Genomic DNA, 22199 nt, shown 5'->3' with positions numbered 1-22199 from the left:
CATGCTTTTTTGTAAAATAAGTCTCTGGGATTTTAGTGACTGACATCAAGGAAAAAGTGATGTTCACGAAAATCCTCCATTGAATCTGTAGTCATGGTCAAGGTCCATAGCAGGGCGGATTTAGCCTGGTTCCAGCCCATAGATCCCGCCCACTCTCAGAGTGGACTGTTTCTCTGGTCTGGATTTGAGTAATAGTAAGGGGAAGTCTCCCTCCGTCGAAACAAGCCCTGATCACAGACTCACCGCCCCCCCCCCCCCCCCCCCCCGAAAAAAAAAACAGCTTTTCTTAAAAAGTCATAAATACGCCACAAATCGCTCCTGGCTAGCTCGCCATTTTGTTGCATCTGACATGAAAAATAATACTGATATTAATAATAGATACTAATATCAAGAAATAGGGATTGTCCACAGAACTTCAAAAGTAAATGTTGCTTCTTGTTTATTCATCGTCCAACAAAAGTATACATCCTTAATCAAAGTACAAATCTTCTTCTGAGGTCCCTTTCCAATTCTCAGCAAATAGCATATTTTCCCTTTTAATGTTGAAACCACAACATGGAATTTAGCTCCGAAACCGGAGGGACCATCTCAACTGCCCGATCTGTTGAAATGGCCAAAGATTAAGAGTGCGTAAGCCTTTTTATGGCCAGAACAGACCATAAAGCAAGCTCACACAATAGAGGAGGCAGGTGGCACCCTTACCCTAATTCAAAAAGAGTCAATGTCAGAGTACACATGACAATAACCTCCTCATGGAAGTGCATGCTGTCAGATTATGGTTAGATTCAATACATTGATTCACCAATCAATACATTAATTCACCAAACACCTTAACCCCAACTTTGACCTTTAATATATTAACATATTAGTTCGTTCCTATGCTACAGGAACATAAGAAAATCTGCAAAGTAAAGTGTTACCAAGAAATTTCTTCGCCAAAGTGTTTCTAAAGGTGTGTAATAATATGTACTAAAAGGTTGAAATTCAACTCCCGGGGGAAACCTCATTAAAAAAATGATTCGTGTTTGCGTCCCATTAACTTTATACAGGAAAAAAAAGTAGCATGTGAGGGATCAAACTAGGGGTTTTTCATGATGCTAAATCCATTGCAAGCATTTGTTTTGCACGAAAAATATTCCATGGGCTACAAATGGCCCCTACAAAATGGTGAAATGTGATGATTCATCACTAAACCATCGTTTTGTGGGTCCGTTTTTAGCCCAAGGAATGTTTCTCATGCAAAACAAATGCTTGCAATGGATTCAGTATCATGAAAAACCCCTAGTTTTTTGTATTTCTTTCCTTTAGGCCTAGTAAATTAATGGGACACAAACACAAATCAATTTTTTTTAGGTTTCCCCCAGGAGTTGAATTTCAACCTTTTAGTACATATTATTACACACCTTTAGAAATACTTTGGTGAAGAAATTTCTTGGTAACGATTTACTTCGCAGATTGGTCAAATATCTTATAAAATCCCTTTACTATAAATGAATCAGCCGTTTCCCCATCCAAAATTGTGTCTCCTCCAATGAGCACGGCGGGTGGTGGTGGGTTTAACGAATATCCAAACCCCTAGTTCAGTATCATGAAAGACCCCTAGTTTTTTGTATTTCTTTCCTTTAGGCCTAGTAAATTAATGGGACACAAACACAAATCAATTTTTTTTAGGTTTCCCCCAGGAGTTGAATTTCAACCTTTTAGTACATATTATTACACACCTTTAGAAATACTTTGGTGAAGAAATTTCTTGGTAACGATTTACTTCGCAGATTGGTCAAATATCTTATAAAATCCCTTTACTATAAATGAATCAGCCGTTTCCCCATCCAAAATTGTGTCTCCTCCAATGAGCACGGCGGGTGGTGGTGGGTTTAACGAATATCCAATCCGCGCGCGCACACACACTGATTTCACCAAGCTGTTAATGTTGATTACATGTGTCTGGTTGCAGTTCTGTGTGGAAGCAGTAACTGGCACAGACAGACACACACACACATGCCGCGACCGTGCGTCGCGTCGGTCGCGATCACGGTGCATCGCGATCAAAGTGCGTTGCGATCACCGTGCGTTGTGATCACTCGCGCGCGGCCACGCGTGTGCACACTCGCACAAAAGTCCCTCCCCCAGAAATCGGACGGGGCACAATGTCAGACTCAAGCGCCAGCCGAGTCAGGCTAGGGCGGATTGCCAACCCATGGTTTTATTGGATGTTGGTTCGTTGTTAAATTCTGTGCCAATGACGGTTTATGACAGTTTTTGTGTTTTTTGTATAGAAAAAAAAAAAGAAATCATTTTTTTTTTTTTTTTTTTTTAAAGATGTCAAAATGACCTGAGATCAGAGAGATGCTTTTCTCTGTTTGTGTGTTCGCTCCCTCGTTTAGCTGATTGAGAAAATGTGTGTTCATGTGTGTTCATTCTAGTGGATGGACACTTTTTTTTCATTCAAACAGCTCTATCTCTGGAACCATTTGTCTGATTGACAAAATTATTTTTGCCACTGAATCACAACAACTGTGTCTGTTTCTGTGGGGAAAAAATATATAAAAGAAAAAATCATTTTTTTTCATTGCATAGTAAAGAAAAACATATAAAATCGTGGCACAGCTACCTTGGAGCCATTTTGGCATTTGGCACAGAATGAGTTAAGTTGACGTCACATGGCGGTGGACAGGAAAAGTTATGTTAGTTCTCATCCATTTATCTCCCCAGTGGGTTGGCCAATCGATCTGAAACTGCACTTGAAAATTGACCTTTGACATACGCAGGGACTGAAAAGCTGATTTTGCTCCTTTCCTCAATGAAACTGATTACTAGCAACTTTGCCACTGGCTATGGGATCTCTCTGTGTGTATGTGTGTGTGTGTGTGTGTGTGCGTGCGTGCGTGCGTGCGTGCGTGCGTGCGTGCGTGCGTGCGTGCGTGCGTGTGCGTGCGCGTGTGTGTGGGGGCATATAATTATAGGCAGAAATCTTTTATAAATGTTCATTTATTCAAGTCTGTAGATCTGCTATTTTCGCAAATTCAGCATATGATGAAGTAATAGGTTAGCGGCTGCAAGCTATATAATTGGAGGTAGTTTAGACAATGTTTTAGACAGTAGGCTGTGTTGCTTCAAAATAAAAATAAAAAGTATCTAATTGAATCCTTGCTAACAATTGCCATCTTGTACCCTAGTTGGGAGTACACTTTCAGTTAACAGTTGCCATAACCGTGGAGCTTGACAAGGACACACCAAGTATATATGTAATTTTTTTCAAAACTGACAAAGAATTTGTCCTACTTGCACATTTTCTCATACTTTGTGTGGCAACAAAGGAGTTCCTTTAAAAGTTCCTTTGTATGCAATGTGAAAACTTACATGAAAAGTTGTCTGAACCACCGAGGTGAGAGAACTGCCCTATATGCCGACCTAGTTTGCATTTAATTAAGAAGTAGAGCATTAGCACATGTCATCAGAAAGTTTATTTTGTAATAATGGGCATATTCTTTGTTTTCCCGTTTCCAAAGGCAAGATATGCATTCCACAGCAGAACCTCATTAGCTTCAACTCTATATGCCCCCATTCCGACATGCTGCCATTCTATACCTACCCTATAGCAGACTTAGAAGACTTAGAACATATCTCTGCTGTCGGGCCGAAACTCCTAACTCCAAAATGTTCATTTTCGGGACAATGAGCTCAAGTGGAGTTGGGAGGTTTTGACCGAAGAGCTTTTTACTACTTTTCAGTTTGTATTTCATTTTTTCCATTTTTCCAAATAATTATTAAAAATAAATGAAAAAAGTTATCGAAAAAACACGGCCTGCTCACGTATTAGGAAGGTAAAATGAGTCTCCAGAAAAAATAATGGGTGTTTTTAATGAATCTATCATGATTAAAATGGAGTTTGAAGTTACAATGGGTGTGTATGTGGAGAGAAGCCCTACCACTGCTCCCTGTTGAAAGTGGAATATCCCTTTAAGTTGTTAGAAGGCAAGTTAATCATGTTAAGATTGATTTGTGATTAACATGCAAAAATCACGATACAGTAAGTTAATATGTCTTTGTCTTTGTACACAGTAATGTTGCAACCTAACTTACCTTGGATATCGTGGATGTAGGCCTACAGTTTATGTAGTCCTTCTTTTGAATCCTTTTGGGGGTGTTGACCTTTTGTCTGCCCATTGGTCAATTTGGTCAATAGAAATGGATTGAACAGAACTAATATTTTGGGACCATCACTCCATTGTTTATAATGGTTTGTAATGCAGGCTCAGACGTGTTGCCACCCCATGTAGCCATGTGTGAATATGGTCAATGGGCACAGAACTGCAGGGCTGATGGGCGGGTGGGGGAGTCAGGGGCGCTGGAAGTGGGGTGCTGAGGGAGCTGCAGCTCCCCTGGTGGTGGGGAGAAAAAAAAAAAAAAAAAAAAAAAAAAAACGTTTTTTTCTTTTTTTTTTTAAATAAGCCTATTTATATACACACACAGAGCTATATTAAAACAATAATGTATTTGACTTTGGGGAATAAAATATGTTGAAAAAAGGTATTTGATTATCACATGGTGACCTAATCACATGGTCACCTTGCCACTTCCGGTCAGAAGGGAAGTCAAATTTAAATCCCGCTTTGATGGCACACCAAAGTCTATTTATTTGAGAACTAGAAACCGTCTATAGGCTCATTGTTGCAAACTAACACCGTTGTATATGGGGAATAAAAAACAGTAGAAAACTGTTACAAAAATAATACCCGATTTTGTAGTGTGTGCGTGAGTGACTGTGTGTGTGCATGCGTGCTGTGTGTTGCACTGTGTGCTAAAATAACTAGTAACTATACAGCTCCTTGTTACACCGTTGTGCGGGGAATAAGCACCCGAAACCGTAATAAAAATAACCCAAAACCGGATAAAAAACGTGAATTTTTCATGAACTCCTCCAGGCTCAGCTCCCCTTGGGATTTGGGAGTTCCAGCGCCCCTGGGGGGAGTGCAGGCCAGTGGTTCTCAAAGTGGGTTCCAGGGACTCTGTGGGTTCCTTTATAGGAGTCTAAATGGACCCATACAAGTCTGTAACTCTGACAGTGAACAAATGGAACCATTGGGGTCCATTTGTTCACTGTCAGAGTTAGAGACCTTGACATTTGAACATTTGAGAAACACTGGTGTAGGTATAGCGCTGAGGTGAGGTGAAAGCCCGGAGGGGACTAACAGAGACATAATGGAGTGAGCAGGAGATTCCACTTTTCTCAGCTCGAGACTCATAAGAGAAATTCAGTGTGAACTAAGGCTAACCTCGCGTCACCAGGCTTTCTCGGGGGAAAGCCTGGTGCTCGTTTACTAAACAGGTCGCTTGATCCGGTCTAGACCGGATGGCATGTTGCGTGTGGTACTGAACATCAACCAAGAACGAGCACATTACCAACAAGCATTCTGTACGGGGCACTACCAAGTGTATCAGAGACGATAGCAGTCAGGAGGATGAGACTAGCTGGCCACTGCCACCGAAACAGAGAGCTCCTGTGCCAAAAAGCTTGTACTGTGGGAACCAACACGTGGGCATCGATGGAGAGGACGTCCCACACCTACCTACTGTACGTGGACGCGTATAAAGAAAGATGCTGGTGCAGAAAGCACAAATTAGCTGCCGTCAGCTGGCCAGATGTATGGAGAACCCAGATGACTGGAAATGACGCCGATTGAGGGCTCGTCTGAGGACGACGTAGAGAGAAAGAGACTCACTCCCAGTGGGAAAAGAAAAGCCCTTTAATGAAAATAGTCAATCAAGTTCACATCATGACATGTTGTGAGATTGTAGATTTGCTATTTTTTTTAAAGGGTTAAAGATGGGGTGCCATGATTTATTTTCCCCCTAAAACATGATTATCAGGTATTATGATTATACTAGGAGGAAGATTCTTTCAAAAAGAGTGTACAGAAAGAGTTAAAATTAGGTTTTTATGTGGCCACACCCACCAGTTCATTAAGTATGTCTGGTTGTCAGGTGGGTGGTGACCCAGCAGAAGTTAGCCACACCCACAGTGTTGGGTGAATGGTAAAAGGGGAGGGGATGATTATATGATGTCATTTAATCACTGTTTTTGGATCAGCACTTTTGACCAACAAGGTGTCAGCCTCCAGGAAGAAATCCAAAATAATTATGAGCAATTATGCTCATAACAACCACACCAGGGGGTCTAATGAAGTACTTTCAACCTCATGAAACACATGAAAACCAGAAAAAGAACACAACTATAGCACTGCCTGACTGCCTCTGAGAAATGTGGCTATTTATGGGTCATGACCCTATGTTTGCAAAACATAGGGTCATGACCCTTATAGAGGCAGGCTGATGAGGAAAGTGACAACAGGTGAGTAATGGGCACAGAATGGCAGGGCTGATGGGTAATGGCAGTGGTGGAGAGTCAACAATCCTAGTGGATTCTGTAAAGCTGGTCCATAGACACTCACTTGATTCAGCAAAACAATAATTCAATTCAATTATAATGCCTGCGCAATGATGGACTGAGTCAATACATTATCACCCACTGTGGGTGTGTGTGTGTGTGTGTGTGTGTGTGTGTGTGTGTGTGTGTGTGTGTGTGTGTGTGTGTGTGTGTGTGTGTGTGTGTGTGTGTGTGTGTGTGTGAGAGTGTGTGTGTGTGTGCGTGTGCGTGTGCGTGTGTGTGTGTGTGTGTGTGAGAGTGTGTGTGTGCGTGTGCGTGTGCGTGTGCGTGCTGTGTGATTATTATTAATTGTGTTTGACAGCTTCTTCGCTGCACACTTCCTAACAGGAGACATCTGTTCCTCTCTGCAACCACACAGTGATATTGCATACATACTGTGTTGTGCGTGTATACACACACATGCATGCACGCACACACACACATGCACGCGCGCACATGCATACACACCATCTTATACACAAACATAGAAAGAACCGCGTGCGCACATGCCACAGAGAGAAGCCATGGACAGACATAATCGTTCACAGTGGTAGAAAAACAGCCATGGTTCTTATTTACAGTTATCCATTTTACGCTTTTGTGTGTGGAACGTGCACTGCAGAGGGTTTTGAGGACAGCCCAGCGCATCACCGAATGTGATCTTCCCTGGTGCGTCAACAAAGCTAGTACAATCTACAATTTAGGCCCTTTAGGGCGAGATCACGCAGGACGGAATTCGCACGGAATTCATTATTAATATATATCGGATTATTAATAGATCCCTGATACCCATGTATGGTTGGATTGGCAGTTCTACATAAAAAAAAAAAAAAAAATGTTTCATACAACTGTACATTGTTCAAGTACAGTAACGACAGGGGAAGCAGCTAAAATAGGCAAAAATCGGAGCTATCCTTGTGCAAAAGTTGGAATCTGGAGAACCAACCGTGTGCTGTGAGACCCCAGACATGCTTACTCAGTTACTGGTTATGTGAAAATATGACGTCTATGACGTCTGACATCAATACATACAATCGGAACCTTTTTATGCCCATATGGAGATCCCTGTCTGTAGAACCAGACACACTGGTTAGACTGACATGTACATGCATATGCTATTAGACTGACATCTATCTATAAATGCGACAAATCTCTGTCTGTCTGTCTGTTTGTTTGTTTGTAATCCGCGTATCTCGAGAACCGTTCGTCCCACCGGCTTCAGATTCGGCACGCGCGTTCCCCGCCGCAGCGCGGAGTGCAGTGCCGGGCCTCGACCCGACCCGACTCGCGGTTTTACGAAACCGGCGCGAAACGTTCGGAATCTCCTTATGCGGAGCTGATTGTTGACATCAGGCTGTTCCGGAGGAAATCGGCGCAAGCGCTGAGTCATTGTGACATCACTTCATAAAAGGCTCTGACATCACGTACGCCACATGAGTCAACACAAAATCTCTGTGAATGTGTATGTATGTATGTAATCCGCGTATCTCGAGAACCCTTCTTCCCACCGGCACGCGCGTTCTCCAGATATGGGCATAAAGTCTGACATCAGAGTTTTCTGCAACCGGTACTGTGTGTGCAGAGATCTTCATATATGGGCATAAGTGGACAAAGACAAACAGATGGTCAAAACGGGTCCTATGACAACAGGTATATTGGGGTTTGCATTAAAGGGTGGGGCATTCATGGGGTTTGCATTAAAGGGTGGGGCATTCATTCCCTATTTCAAATTCGGCACGTGCGTTCCCCACCGCAGCAGGTAGTGCAGTGCTCGGCCTCGACCCGACCCGACCCGATACACGATTTTCTGGAACCAGCACGAAAGGTTCGGATTCTGATGTCTGACATCAGGATTTTCCGGAACTGGCACTGTGTCTGCATAGATCTCCATTTATGGGCATAAAATGGATGCAGACAGACAAATACAGATATCTCCATATATGAGCATAAATGGACACAGGCAAACAGATGGTCAAAGATCTCCATATATGGGCATAAAGTGGACGCGGGAAAACGGGTCCTATGACAACAGGTATAATGGGGTTTGCATTAAGTTTGTCTCCTCCTCCATCTGTTTGTCTGTGTCCCTTTATTCCCATTATGGAGATCTCTGTATCTGTCTGTGCCTCCGACTGTGTTGCAGACACAGTGCCGGTTCCCCCTTTAATGCAAACCCCATTATACCTGTTGTCATAGGACCCGTTTTGACCATCTGTTTGAAAAGGCGACAGAAATCTCATATATGGGCATAAAATGGACGCAGATAGACAGATATCTCCATATATGGGCATATATGGGCATAAAATGGACCCAGAACTATAACTGCAGTGATCTCCATATATGGACATAAAATGGACACCGACAGACAGACAGATACAGATATCTCCATATATGGGCATAAATGGACACAGGCAGACAAATGGTCAAAACGGGTCCTATGAAAACAGGTATAATGGGGTTTGCATTAAAGGGCGGGGCATTCATTCCCTATTTACATTGTTCCGAGTTGGCCAGGTCGCCGACTAGACGCTGGGCCGCCCGAAGGGCGGCCCAGCTTCTAGTGTATATAAATTGGCATTGCAGATATGGGCTTAAATTGATGACATCCGGAATCTCCATAGAGTATATGGGCATAAAAGGGATTATGTTAGTGTTGGTTCCCCTGACATCACAGTGATGTCAGAGCATGTTGTCAAAGCGTCAAACCAAACGTTACACAGACGTTACACGGATGTTACTCGGAGACAAGATGTGCCGGTTCTCATACTAAACTGCGACCTACGGTCGCGATTAAATGCATAGAAACGTAGGTAGACCAAGAACCTATTCAATAAAATCAAACACAATGGAAGCATCAGTAATCGGTACATCAAAGCTATACACACACCATAGCTTCGATGCACGATAGGATGCCAAGTCGAAAATGGCCTGACTATACTATATCTATATTAAATTTATATCTAGATTACATTTTAGCCTTTGCAGAGGCCTGTATGGTCATCAAGGGCTAAGGCAGCACCCGTTTCGAACAGGCCAAGGACCCCTTAACTGAGAGAGAGATGAAGCAGGGTCCCCCTAAGAGAAGCAGTCCGCTCAGAGAATGGAGCCAGGCAAGGGACCCCCTCTACATATATATATTGTATAAATGCAGATTTTCATTGATTTGTTTGACAGCACTGTCATCAGTCTGTTGGATTCGTGTTAATGTTTTTTTCAGACATTTGGCCATTTCAATCGTCAATACGTATAAACTTGACCTTTCACTGTACTTGGTCTGCTCGTTTTAACCTCTACACCAAACCACTTTGCTGAAAATAGCAGATCTAGCTTGTAGATCTACTAGCTTGTAGAGCATGTAGATCTGCTATTTTTGGCTAAAGTTCTCCTCAGAATAGGTATGCAAGGGTTCAAGGTTTTTAATTGAAAATAATTATCCTATCACAAAAGGATTTGGTGGCCCCCCTGTAGTAACTCTGAGGACTCAGACCCCCTGTTGAAGACCCCTGGGCTAAGGTGCAGTCTGAAGAGGTGAGTCTGAAGAGGTGAGTCTGAAGAGGTGAGTCTTCAGACTACGGCGGAAGCTAGGGAGTGAGTCTGAGGTTCATTCCACAGTTTGGAGGCCAGTAGGGAGAAGAGTCTTGGACGAGTGGATTGTTGTCCTGGGAACCCTAGCCATCCTAACCATGGACTATTCAGATTCTTCCATGTTGATTCTCTTTAGCCACAGAGTAGCCACAGGATCAGGGCACAACTCAATCTAAGACACTCTTTTCTGAAACTTTTTTGTTTTGTTTTCAAGCCTGCCACGTTTTACCCATCTGTGTTTTTTAATCTGTACTGGAATTGTACGCCCCTTTGAGTACTAGACAACATAGTCAAACCCTGTCTCTACGGTCCCCCCAAACAAGACGGGCGAAGAAGTTTGGTTTACAAGGAAAAAAGAGCAGACCCAGTACCAAGCCAGAGGTCAACTTTACAAAGTATTGAGGGGTCATTACATTTCTGAAAATACACATTTAACATGAATCTAATATGTAGTGGGGAGGGTCCCTGCTTCATCTCTCTCTCAACGAAGGGGTCCTTGGCCTGAAAACATCGAAGACCCCATGCAGTTTCAGCTCCAGAAATGCAATACTTATAAATCTCCCAGGACTCGACACTAACACGGATGGATGATTATACCGTGATAGAAGCAAATAAGCATTTCTATCAAATTGAACTGATTTAAAGCAGTGTCAGCAAGATGCATAAACATACACAGCACACACACACGCACACACGCACGCACGCGCACGCACACACACACACACACACACACAAACACACACACACACACACACACACACACACACACACACACACACACACACACACACGTGTGTGCGTGCACGCGCACACGCACACACCTACAGGGCCTTGAATCATTCATTCATATAAAGTCAATAGAAGTGCTGAAATCAGATCAGAGAGAATGACTGCTCATCATCAATGCTACGCTCAAACCTGCTGATGTGCTAAAACACTGCCTCATAACCAGGAGAGAGGAGAGGCATGCTATACCAGTAAGACTCCCTAATCGGGAGATAAGCGACCGTTGGTCGCTTATCTCCACAAATATCACAACCTCCACCTCTCACGTCATACGGGTAGCCATAGTTACACCTGGAATGTTGAATCTCCATATATGGAGATAACCTACGCATCACACAAAGTCTGACCTCACCAGCCCATACTTGGGCATGGACGACTTATATCTCCATATACGGAGATGGCCATATATGGAGATACGATGACATCACAGAGTCCACAGCTGATGATGTGGCGTGATGTCATACAATACACAAACAAGCCCTATATAAAGGGGCAATTCTCACCAGGGAAGAGAGCATTGCCTGGAATGTTGAATCTCCATATATGGAGATAACCTACGCATCACACAAAGTCTGACCTCACCAGCCCATACTGGGCATGGACGACTTATATCTCCATATACGGAGATGGCCATATATGGAGATACGATGACATCACAGAGTCCACAGCTGATGATGTGGCGTGATGTCATACAATAAACAAACAAGCCCTATATACTGATGCGATACGATGACATCACAGAGTCCACAGCTGATGATGTGGCGTGATGTCATACAATAAACAAACAAGCCCTATATACTGATGCGGAGATATGAGCAGGGCAAAGGTGTGACGTGTGACGTGTGACCGACCGACCGACCGACCGACGGACGGACGGCCGGTGGAGGTTTTCATAGTAAACTGCTCCCTGACGGTCGCAATTATTTTATGCTCCAACTATTGAAAAATAGCAGATCTACAAGCTCACAGCGCGGCCCTATCTGCTATTTTTGGAAAAATCGTGAAAATTATAAAAGTCGCATAAAAGTTGAAAATGTGGGATTTTCAGCAGATGTGCTGAATTTCCCCAACATTCACTGTCATTTTTAAATGACAGTAAATAAAAATGTGAATAAGGGCACTGCGACGTTGAGGACGTGACGGCTAAGACGTCCTCGGAATTCCAACGCAATGGTGCGCCATTCAACGACGCCGGATGCACCGTTGGGCCGGTATCGCACATTTCGGGAAGTTTGGGGTCAATTGATTGGCGCGCAGCGTATATGGTGCAAAAAGTCAGCGTACATGCTTCAGGTCCCCGCGAATGGATTTACTAAGCGCGTATCATGATGATTCAAACAAGTCTATACACTAGAGAGCTTTGGCCATGTCTCAGGTACACATTATTGTGTATCATTATTTTATGCTCCAACTATTGAAAAATAGCAGATCTACAAGCTCACAGCGCGGCACTATCTGCTATTTTTGGAAAAATCTTGAAAATTATAAAAGTCGTATAAATGTGGGATTTTCAGCAGATTTGCTGAATTTCCCCAACATTCACTGTCATTTTTAAATGACAGTAAATAAAAATGTGAATAAGGGCACTGCGACGTTGAGGACGTGACGGCTAAGACGTCCTCGGAATTCCGAACGCAATGGTGCGCCATTCAACGACGCCGGACGCACCGCTGGGCCGGTATCGCACATTTCGGGAAGTCTGGGGGTCGTGACAATCAGCGAAAACAACTTAATATGCTGCTGATCCGAAGGCGGTCATTGAAACCCCTCCATAATAAGAATGTCATCATACCGGTATGAGCCAGGTGTGAATTTGTGTATCTATCAATATGAAACATACACATTCATAGCTTCTGGACACAGGTAAGCATTCAAAAAAACATAATACACATGCATGCACACACACACACACACACACACACACACACACACACACACACACACACACACACACACACACACACACACACACACACACACGTTCAGCAAATATCATCAATCCCTTAGTCGTTCCTCTGGGGCTTCTCCCCACACACTGACTGACGTGGCACATGGCGTCAATGTTCAGGAACTCTTTGATCTGGAATGTGTCCTTGTAATAGGCCTGGCGAGCCTGAGGGAAATAAAAGGTTAAAATACTGCCCAGATCTCAGTGATGAATGAGGGGAATAAACATAGGCGGCTGGAACATTGTGTCTACCTGGACAATAAGGCTCTTTGTGTTGATCATTGGAATTCCAAACATGATAACAGCTTGACATAGGCGATCCACTGTGGGGAACAAAATCATGTTATAACGTCATCTTTACTAAAAACAGAACATTCATTTCTCTATTGGAGTTCAGCCCGTACTATTGCTTCATCAAAAATAGTGGTGGAAAAAGTACTAAAATTATTTACTTGAGTAAAAGTATCAATACTGTGATGTAGACAATATTCCGTAAGGGTTCACAAACACCAAAATATGGTCGCCAGCGGATAAACTCTTTTTGTGCGCGGCTGACTAAAAACGCACAGAGCGCATTCTATCCCAAAGACAGTGACGCGCCAGTCAGTCACTTCCAGAACCCTCCCCATTCTGCCTTTGACTCACCCGATTGGACAGAGGGGAAAAACAGGAGCTCCGGCATAAACGCAAGGTCGGCGCGGTGCGCAGATATCCTCCACTGACATGAAAATTCCATTGAAATGCATTCGCAGAACGCGGATTCCACTCTCATAGGTACTTTGGTTTGTAAGTAAAAGTCAAGAATTCAAAATGTACTTGAGTAAAAGTACAAAAGTATTGGCAAAAAAGTATTGTACTTAAAGCAGTAAAAGTACAAAATGTTTGAAAATAGAAGATCTATACTCTGGACTTTGAAAAACATCCAGAGCAGACAGGCACCAGTAGTGGGAGAAATATGTGAAAAAGGTGTTCACTTCCGGCAGAAAGCGTGAAAATTTGCACCTAGGGGTATTTTTGTGCGCTGAATTCAAAAATTGACGGTCCCAAGCACTTTTCTCAAATTCACTTTTCTCTCATTCACTTACCATAGGGTTAGGGTTAGGAAAAAAAGACCCCCCAAAAATCTTCTTTGAGTAGCATGTGAGGGGTCTATCTAGGGGGTTTTCATGATTCTGAATCCATTCCAAGCATTTGTTTTGCACAAAAAACATTCCTTGGGGAAGAAATGGACCCCACAAACTATGGTTTAGTGATGAGTCATCACTTTTCAAAGTTTTGTTTTGTCCATTTCTCGGAAAGGAATGTTTTCCGTGCAAAACAAATGCTTGCAATGGATTCAGAATCCCAAAAAACACCTAGTTTGACCCCTCACATGCTACTTGAAGAAGATTTTTTGGGGGGTCTTTTTTCCCTAGTATGGTAAGTGAATGAGAGCCACCAGATCCCATGGGAAAAGTGCTTGGGACCGTCAATTTTTTAATTCAGCGCACAAAAATACCCCTAGGTGCAAATTTTCACGCTTTCTGCCGGAAGTGAACACATTTGCCTTTTTTTGTTACATATTTCTTCCACTACAGGTGCTCCGGCCTGGCTCTCATGGCGGTTATAGCCCATCTCGCATCAAATAACACCATGGCTACCACTGGCTGGTGCATCCCGGCCTCCAGCCTGTGGTGGCTGCCTTGCTTTCCACTCACACACAACCTTCTCCTTCCAACCTAACCCTCTGCTGATGGCTTCTTATATAGTGCTCCTCATGAGGTGGTCACACCCAATCCAGGTGCAAGTCAATGACCAATCAGTTCAGGTTGATGTCAGTCGGTGAAAATAAAAAAAATAAATGTTAATACATGCAATTTTAACTCTAATAAAACATCATGCAACTCAACACAATAAATGTCAGCAACATCACTCAAAACAATAATCTCACAAAAGGTGCAAAAATCAATTCATAGAAAATACAATATAAAATTACATAAGCAAAACCAAAGCAACCCAAAACATACTTTTTTTTAACGTCGGCTCACATAAGTGAGTTGAATCTTGCCAAAGTTTTGAGGAGATACTACTAGATAGATAATTAATGAGAAGAACACATAGCTTACAATTAACCTACCCGCTGCCATTTCCCAACCGCTGCCATTTACCACCAGCTGCCATTTCCCACCTGCTGCCTGTTCCCATCTGCTGCCAGTTCCTACCTGATGCCACCAGAGGCCACCTGAGGTCATGAAAGTTCAAGTCCGCACAATTGACCACCCGATGCCAGTTCCCACCTGTTGTCATGGTCGCCAGTTCCCACTTGATGTCATGTGGGAGTTCCGACTGCTCCAGACCGTACTGAATAACAGCTAGCTTGCATAGGACCTTCAAGCTAGGACTCAAGTCTAAGATGTACAGCTCTCTACAAAAGAGGATGACACGATCTCCAACCATGCAACAGCCCTTACCAGACATCTTAGACGGGCCTATCCCCTTGAGCTCAACCTTCTTCCAGGAGAGGGCTGTCGTATTGAACTTCCACAAGCCACTGAAGGTCTTGTAGCCAGCGTATACATACAGCTCTCCATTGTAGGCAAAGGCTGAATGTGCAGAGCATTCAGGAGGGAGCTGTGCAGAAGGTGTGCCGCTCAGCCAGCAGTCTGTCTCTGTGTCAAACACTCTGAGGTTGTAGTCTAACCGAGTGTTGGTGACCCTTTCCCCTTCTCCCCCAAATACAAACATCTTTGTCCCAATGACGGTGGCAGAGTGATCTGATGAAGCAGGTGGCAGAGCTCCTCCGGCGTTAATTAAAGACCACACCATCGTGGTGGTGTTCAGCTTGTGGATGTCATTAGTGGATTCTGTCACTCCATGGATGTACATGACCTTACTTCCTCCATGGACGTACATGACCTTTCCCAAGACGCAGGTTGAGTGTCTAACCCTCACCTCTGGAACGGTCCCAGAAAACTTGGTTTCCAGCCATATGTGGGCGTTGACGTCGAACGCATACAGCTGGCCACCGTCACGAAGAGACCCTCCCCAGATGTAGACGATGTCCTCTACCAGCACAGCCGAGTTGCATGAGCACAAGTTGGGAAACTCCCCAGAGTGGCAAACACAGGGAAACCTTTCCCATCGTAAAGCCAATGTGTTTAAAATGTACACGCGGATATGAAAGGTAAAGTGTAAAGGGCAAAAGGGCCTTCCAAAGACATACAGCCGGTGTCCTACGGTGACCAGAGCACAGTAGGATCCATCTGGCCCTCTCAGAGGTACCGTCCAGGAGAACATCTCTCACAGCAGAATTGATTCATCTCCTGTTATGGACATTTGTACTGTGACAGTCTGTAAAAGTGTAAAGTTATGGATCCCAGTACTGTGGCTTTCTGTTAACCCCCAGAAGAATGGACTACATATATTGTTTGGATGCACAATCCGTCATGCAAAGTTTGGCCCATTCACACAAAGTCAACAGTTGGCCAATCAAGTAAGCTACTGGTTCTGATCCTCTGATCCTTAGGGATGTTCCGCTTTTCCTTGAAGCAGCTAATGTGGCAATGGTCTGAGCTCCACCAATCTCTGGCAGAGTGTGTCTAACCTATTTTTTCCCATTGTGGGCAACTGAACCAAACCAAGACCCAACACTTGTCAGAGTGCAAGCCAAAAGGCACGTTTATTTGGGGAATATAATAATAATACAGAGTGCGGGGAGGGGGGAAGAATTATTATCAAATAAACAATAACAAACAAAAAACAATAATATCTAATCAGCACTTCCTTGCTTTCCAAGGCGACCGTGTTGTGCTGGGCGTCCCTCCCATCGCAACACTTGTGGAATACTTTCAGCCGTCTGTAAACACCCCAGAGCCAGTCATTATCATCAAACTGCCTCACGCTACAGAATCAGGAGATAGGCTCCTTCCCCATAGGCCTCATGGCTCAGCAAGGATTACTTACTTATGCCTACATCGTAACTTGTGTGTCACCGCCACCATGTGAATGAGGTCAGTGATTAGGTTTTATTTGCCATCAACTCACTGGCTCCACATCCTCCAATGTTTTGCAGCAGTATTGGTCCACCAGCTCAGGATAGGCCTGTCAGAGAGGACATTTCATATAATACAAGTTGAACACTACGCATTATACAAAACACAGGCACAAGACAGAATATACAGACAGCATTATTTTCAGAATGGGCAGCTGTATAAGTCCTGGTCCGATAGGCAGTAATGAGGGAGAGGACACATATTGTCTTGCCTCTCCCTGTGGGCATCTCCAGAGCCATTATGACATTAGACAAGCAAAAACGCACTTAGAACAACGGACTCACTCGCTAGCTTTCGCCGTGGACTGAAGACTCACCTTTTCAGACTCCACCTTGACCCATAGCACTACTGAAACACTCAATGACCATACATGAAGCTAGTCAACATTTTCTTTTGTTTTTTCTTTTTTCTTTTTCTCTTTACTGATTGTTTTTGTTTTTAGATTGAAATTCATATGCATTTGTTATATTGTTGTTGATGTTCTGACATGTTATCTTGTTGTATTATCTGCTTATTGTAAGTCGCTTTGGATTAAAAGCGTCTGCTAAATGCCTAAACTGTAAACTGTAAACTGTAAGGACCCCTTAGCTCAGACAGAGATCAAGCAGGGACTCTCGCTGTAGGCTAGGCATTATAGCCTACTGTATCGCACAAATATTTGGCAGGCCCCCTGTAATAACCCTGGATTGGGGTCCCTGACCCCCAGTTGAAGACATATACTAACCAGTAAGACTCCCTAATCGGGAGATAAGCGACCGTTGGTCGCTTATCTCCACAAATATCACAACCTCCACCTCTCACGTCATACGGGTAGCCATAGTTACACCTGGAATGTTGAATCTCCATATATGGAGATAACCTACGCATCACACAAAGTCTGACCTCACCAGCCCATACTTGGGCATGGACGACTTATATCTCCATATACGGAGATGGCCATATATGGAGATACGATGACATCACAGAGTCCACAGCTGATGATGAGGCGTGATGTCATACAATACACAAACAAGCCCTATATAAAGGGGCAATTCTCACCAGGGAAGAGAGCATTGCCTGGAATGTTGAATCTCCATATATGGAGATAACCTACGCATCACACAAAGTCTGACCTCACCAGCCCATACTTGGGCATGGACGACTTATATCTCCATATAAGGAGATGGCCATATATGGAGATACGATGACATCACAGAGTCCACAGCTGATGATGTGGCGTGATGTCATACAATAAACAAACAAGCCCTATATACTGATGCGATACGATGACATCACAGAGTCCACAGCTGATGATGTGGCGTGATGTCATACAATAAACAAACAAGCCCTATATACTGATGCGGAGATATGAGCAGGGCAAAGGTGTGACGTGTGACGTGTGACCGACCGACGGACGGACGGACGGCCAGTGGAGGTTTTCATAGTAAACTGCTCCCTGACGGTCGCAATTATCATTCAAAATACTTATTTTTCATGACTTTTAATAGGCCTATACCATCCAGTCAAATTAAACTGATTTTAAAAAAAGGTTTATATATCGTCGTTGCCGGGTGAAAAACTTGTATGTCCAACACCGTTCGTTTTGCATTTATCATTTAAAAAAAGAACTAAACTAGTGAAAACAGCCGATCTACAAGCACACAACGCCTCGCAGTGCGAGGCGTTGTGTGCTTGTAGATCGGCTGTTTTCACTACTTTTGTGCGACAGCCTTGTATGATGAAGCAGGGCTTTACTTTGCGGAAAAAAAAAACATACAAATATGAAACTTGGAGATACAAGGTTTCCGCCCGACAACGACGATATATATATATATATATATATATATATATATATATATATATATATATATATTTACACTATTAAGTCAAATTAAGCTGATTTAAAAAGAACACCCACTTCCTGTTTATTAGCCTATATGTCCTGTGCACAGGGTCTTTAAAGCACAATCTACCAAATACAGAAGAGACTTTTTTATAAAACATAACCCAAAACTAAGAGCTAAGAGAGATCATATACCTTTAAAGGGGCCCCACCATGCTTTTGAAAATATATATTTTATATAAATATTGGTCCATAATATGGTTTTATACAGGTTTTAGCCTAAACAACCTCTCGGATATTTAAATTTCATGTTCTGTCTGTCTCTAATTCCAAGCCGTTTCAGATGCAATACCAAAATGGCCTTTGTTGGCAACGGGGCGCTGTCTTTGGGCTTAAATTGGAACGATACAGAGAAGATTAGCATGGTACCACGATGCAGGGACGTGCTGGCCATTGGGAAAAGCGGGACAACTCCCGAACGGCCGGTCCATTCCTGTCCTGTCCAGGCCGCCCATAAAAAATAAATGGCCGGCCCACAAAGTAAATATAACTCATGTTATATGCCCACTGGCTTGTCTCTCATGATATTAAATGGACAACTTTTAGTAGCAGCAGCGCTATAGAGCGAGATCTCTCTCTATAGCGCTGAGTATAGCAGCCCGCAAATCCATCACATTGGCCTTGTCTATCATCTGAATACCAGTCCACTACTCCCTAGCTCCATTGACTACTCCTAGAGGGTCTACATACAACATCATTAGACCAGAAAAAACCTAGAGACCTAAAATCACAGTAACCGCTCATCGGTTAGTATTTAGGGCCTCGCAGCTCGCCCAGAAGGCGGAAAGAAAATCTGGTGTGCGGCCAATTGCCGCGCGCAATGAGGGCTTCTCCAACTCCTTTTCCCGGGCTGAATCAGGGGCCCAGCTCGTCCCTGACACGATGAGAACCATGTAGAGTCAATCCAATTCAAGCCAATTTTAGTACCACTTTACCTCATGGTTCCACATCATTTAATATAGTCTCAATAGAATATAGCCTCCCCAAAAGTACCGCCCCCTTCTCGAGGGGGCCCAATAGGAAATAAGCAAGGGGCCGATTTCAAAAGAGTACCAATCAGACACGCCCATTCAGAAAGACTAAAAAACAAGAAAAAAAATGAAAAATTAGAAATTCATGGTGGAGCCCCTTTAAAGCACAACCAAATTGTGAAGAGAGAAAGAGACAAAGTGTAAATGGTGAGAGAATAACTTGTTACATGGGGGACAGGACAACAGCAGTAGACATCATGCTCTGTTGACCAACACCATGTTGCTCAATGGAGCATCACGTTAACACTGCCTGAGTTTAGTGTTCCATTCCTGCTGTCTCAGACTCTCCATCCATGAACTGTAGGGACAAAAGGCGCCCGCCAGAAGACACCTTCTATATAAAGTTCAAGTTGTCTTTCTGTCTGTCTGTCTGTCTGTCTGTCTGTCTGTCTGTCTGTGGACCTGTACAGTATATGCCCTATATGTCCACGCCTGACGGAACAACTCATAATATGACCATGCCTGCAGGTCACAGTAGAGGAGAGAGAGAGTAGAGAGAGAGAGGTAGAGAGAGAGAGGTAGAGAGAGAGAGAGAGAGAGAGAGAGAGAGAGAGAGAGAGAGAGAGAGAGTGAGAGTGAAAGTGAAAGTGAAAGTGAAAGTGCAATAACTGGCCCAATGCTGCATGGCTATCGAAAACTGAACGATTTAGGCATAGACGCATTGACCTCGAAATAACCCCTGGCAACGTCAGGCAAGCTAATGTGACACTTTCTGCTTGTATCTAATATCACAGGCCTGTTCTGTAATACAGCTTCATTCATGTTTTTAGGAGAGCTATTTCACAGATAAATGTTCTTTCTGTGTAATAAAACAGGACCTTTGTAGGATCAATATCAAGTTGGTTATGATCAGCAGTATTTGTTAGCTGCCAGGCTTAAAAAAAGAATTAATGATTGATTGAGTACAATGGACCACAATAGAAACTACATTAACGACTTGTGATTTTTGCAAGTCGACTCGACTCAGTAACACGTTGAGTTGAAGTCGACTTTATCGTTTGATGACGTCATCACATCACACACGACCTCCCAATTATTTTTGATTAACTTAAAGGGGAAGACCACCCATTTTCAATATTGAACTGTGTCATTAATATACCTTAGAGGAGTTGTGTGGAAATAGAAAAAAAGTTCCCCCCCTTCGTGTTGCCTAGAACTGGAGGATTGATTTTGGGGTTTGTATTGTAAAGTACAACTTGATGACATCACACATTGTACTTTACAATACAAACCCCAAAATCAATCTTCCAGTTCTAGGCAAAACAGAAGGGGGGGAATTTTTTTTCTATTTCCACACAACTCCTCTAAGGTATACCAGTAAGACTGCCTAATCGGGAGATAAGCGACCGTCAGGTCGCAGCGTGATATTAGGCCAGAATGTGTAGAAGTGTGGAAAAATGTGATGGTTGCGCTATATGGGACAGATGCATGTTGATGAGATGAGTGTAGACATACTGTGTAGCGATTTTTTTCGTGATTTTAGGGCAAAAATTGTAGGAGCAGTGTCCAAAAATGTGTTTTAAAAAATCGGCCTGAAGGTGGCGCTATATGGGACAGATCCAAGTCGATGACATGAGTGTAGACATACTGTGTACCGATTTGCATGATTTTAGGGCAAAAATTGTAGGAGCAGTGTCCAAAAATGTGTTTTGCAAGAATCGGCCTCATGGTGGCGCTAGAAGAGGGCCATGTGAGAAATGAGGGGTGGGGTCTCCGCGCCACCGAGGCGGACGAATAGGTACCGGCCCCGGCTCTCCCGGACGCTCCTAGCCCGAGTTACGGCATTTTATGTGAGCTGCAGTGTAGGGGGTCCTCCACTGGGGGCGTCACGACTTTTGCATCCGTTCTGGAGCACCAGGAGTCGGTGGTCCCCGGGAATTCCCCGTGAGCAGCCCCGTTGGGGTGGTGATTTGGTCATTTTTGCACATTTGGTCATTTTTTACACCTGGGGGTACCCCAGGGACCTGAGCTCCGGGGATCGGGGCAACGGTTGCGGAGATATGAGCAGGGCAAAAGTGTGACGTGTGACGTGTGACGGAGGGACAGACGGACGGACGGACGGACGGACAGACAGCCGGTGGAGGTTTTGGTAGTAAGTGCGACCTGACGGTCGCAATTAATGACATATTTCAATATTGAAAGTGGGTGGTCTTCCCCTTTAATGTGCAACATTGTTTTCTCACTCAACTGTAAATAAATCAACGGTATCTTCACATTTCTAAAGTGCCAATTTAAGGACCTTTTAATACCTCTAAAATGACAAATTAAACATTGTCCAAATTGTCAAATAAATAGAGGCAGAAATTGTGAAAATAGCCGATCTTGTTGCGAGGCGTTGTGAGCATGTAGATCTGCTATTTTCACAATAGAAAGATTTTTTTCTTCAACTTCGACTTTCGACTTTCTCTGGTGGGAGTCGACTTGTGTAATGAAGTCGACTGAGTCGACTTGTCGACTTTTTTGTTAATGCCCTAATAGAAACAAGCCCCCAGGGGCTTTTTGTGTCATC

General features: G+C 43.5%; 1 protein-coding gene across 1 annotated transcript in view; it reads right to left on the bottom strand.

The window, feature by feature from the left end:
• The window catches only part of LOC308306664 (contactin-associated protein-like 2), a gene marked incomplete at both ends in the record, with an annotated part of 459572 nt that extends 442556 nt beyond the window's left edge, over nucleotides 1-17016 (bottom strand). The window contains 3 exon segments of the mRNA XM_080751705.1: nucleotides 15197-15328; nucleotides 15620-15790; nucleotides 16989-17016. Coding sequence (XP_080607831.1) covers nucleotides 15197-15328; nucleotides 15620-15790; nucleotides 16989-17016 — 331 coding nt within the window.
• Between the last annotated feature and the right edge of the window lie 5183 nt (nucleotides 17017-22199).

The sequence above is a fragment of the Nannobrachium achirus genome, assembly GCF_963921795.1.
Source record: "Nannobrachium achirus genome assembly, chromosome: 21".
NCBI classification, from domain to species: Eukaryota; Metazoa; Chordata; class Actinopteri; order Myctophiformes; family Myctophidae; genus Nannobrachium; species Nannobrachium achirus.
The sequence above is the reverse complement of the archived record's forward strand: the minus strand, read 5'-3'. Positions and strand labels throughout refer to the sequence as shown.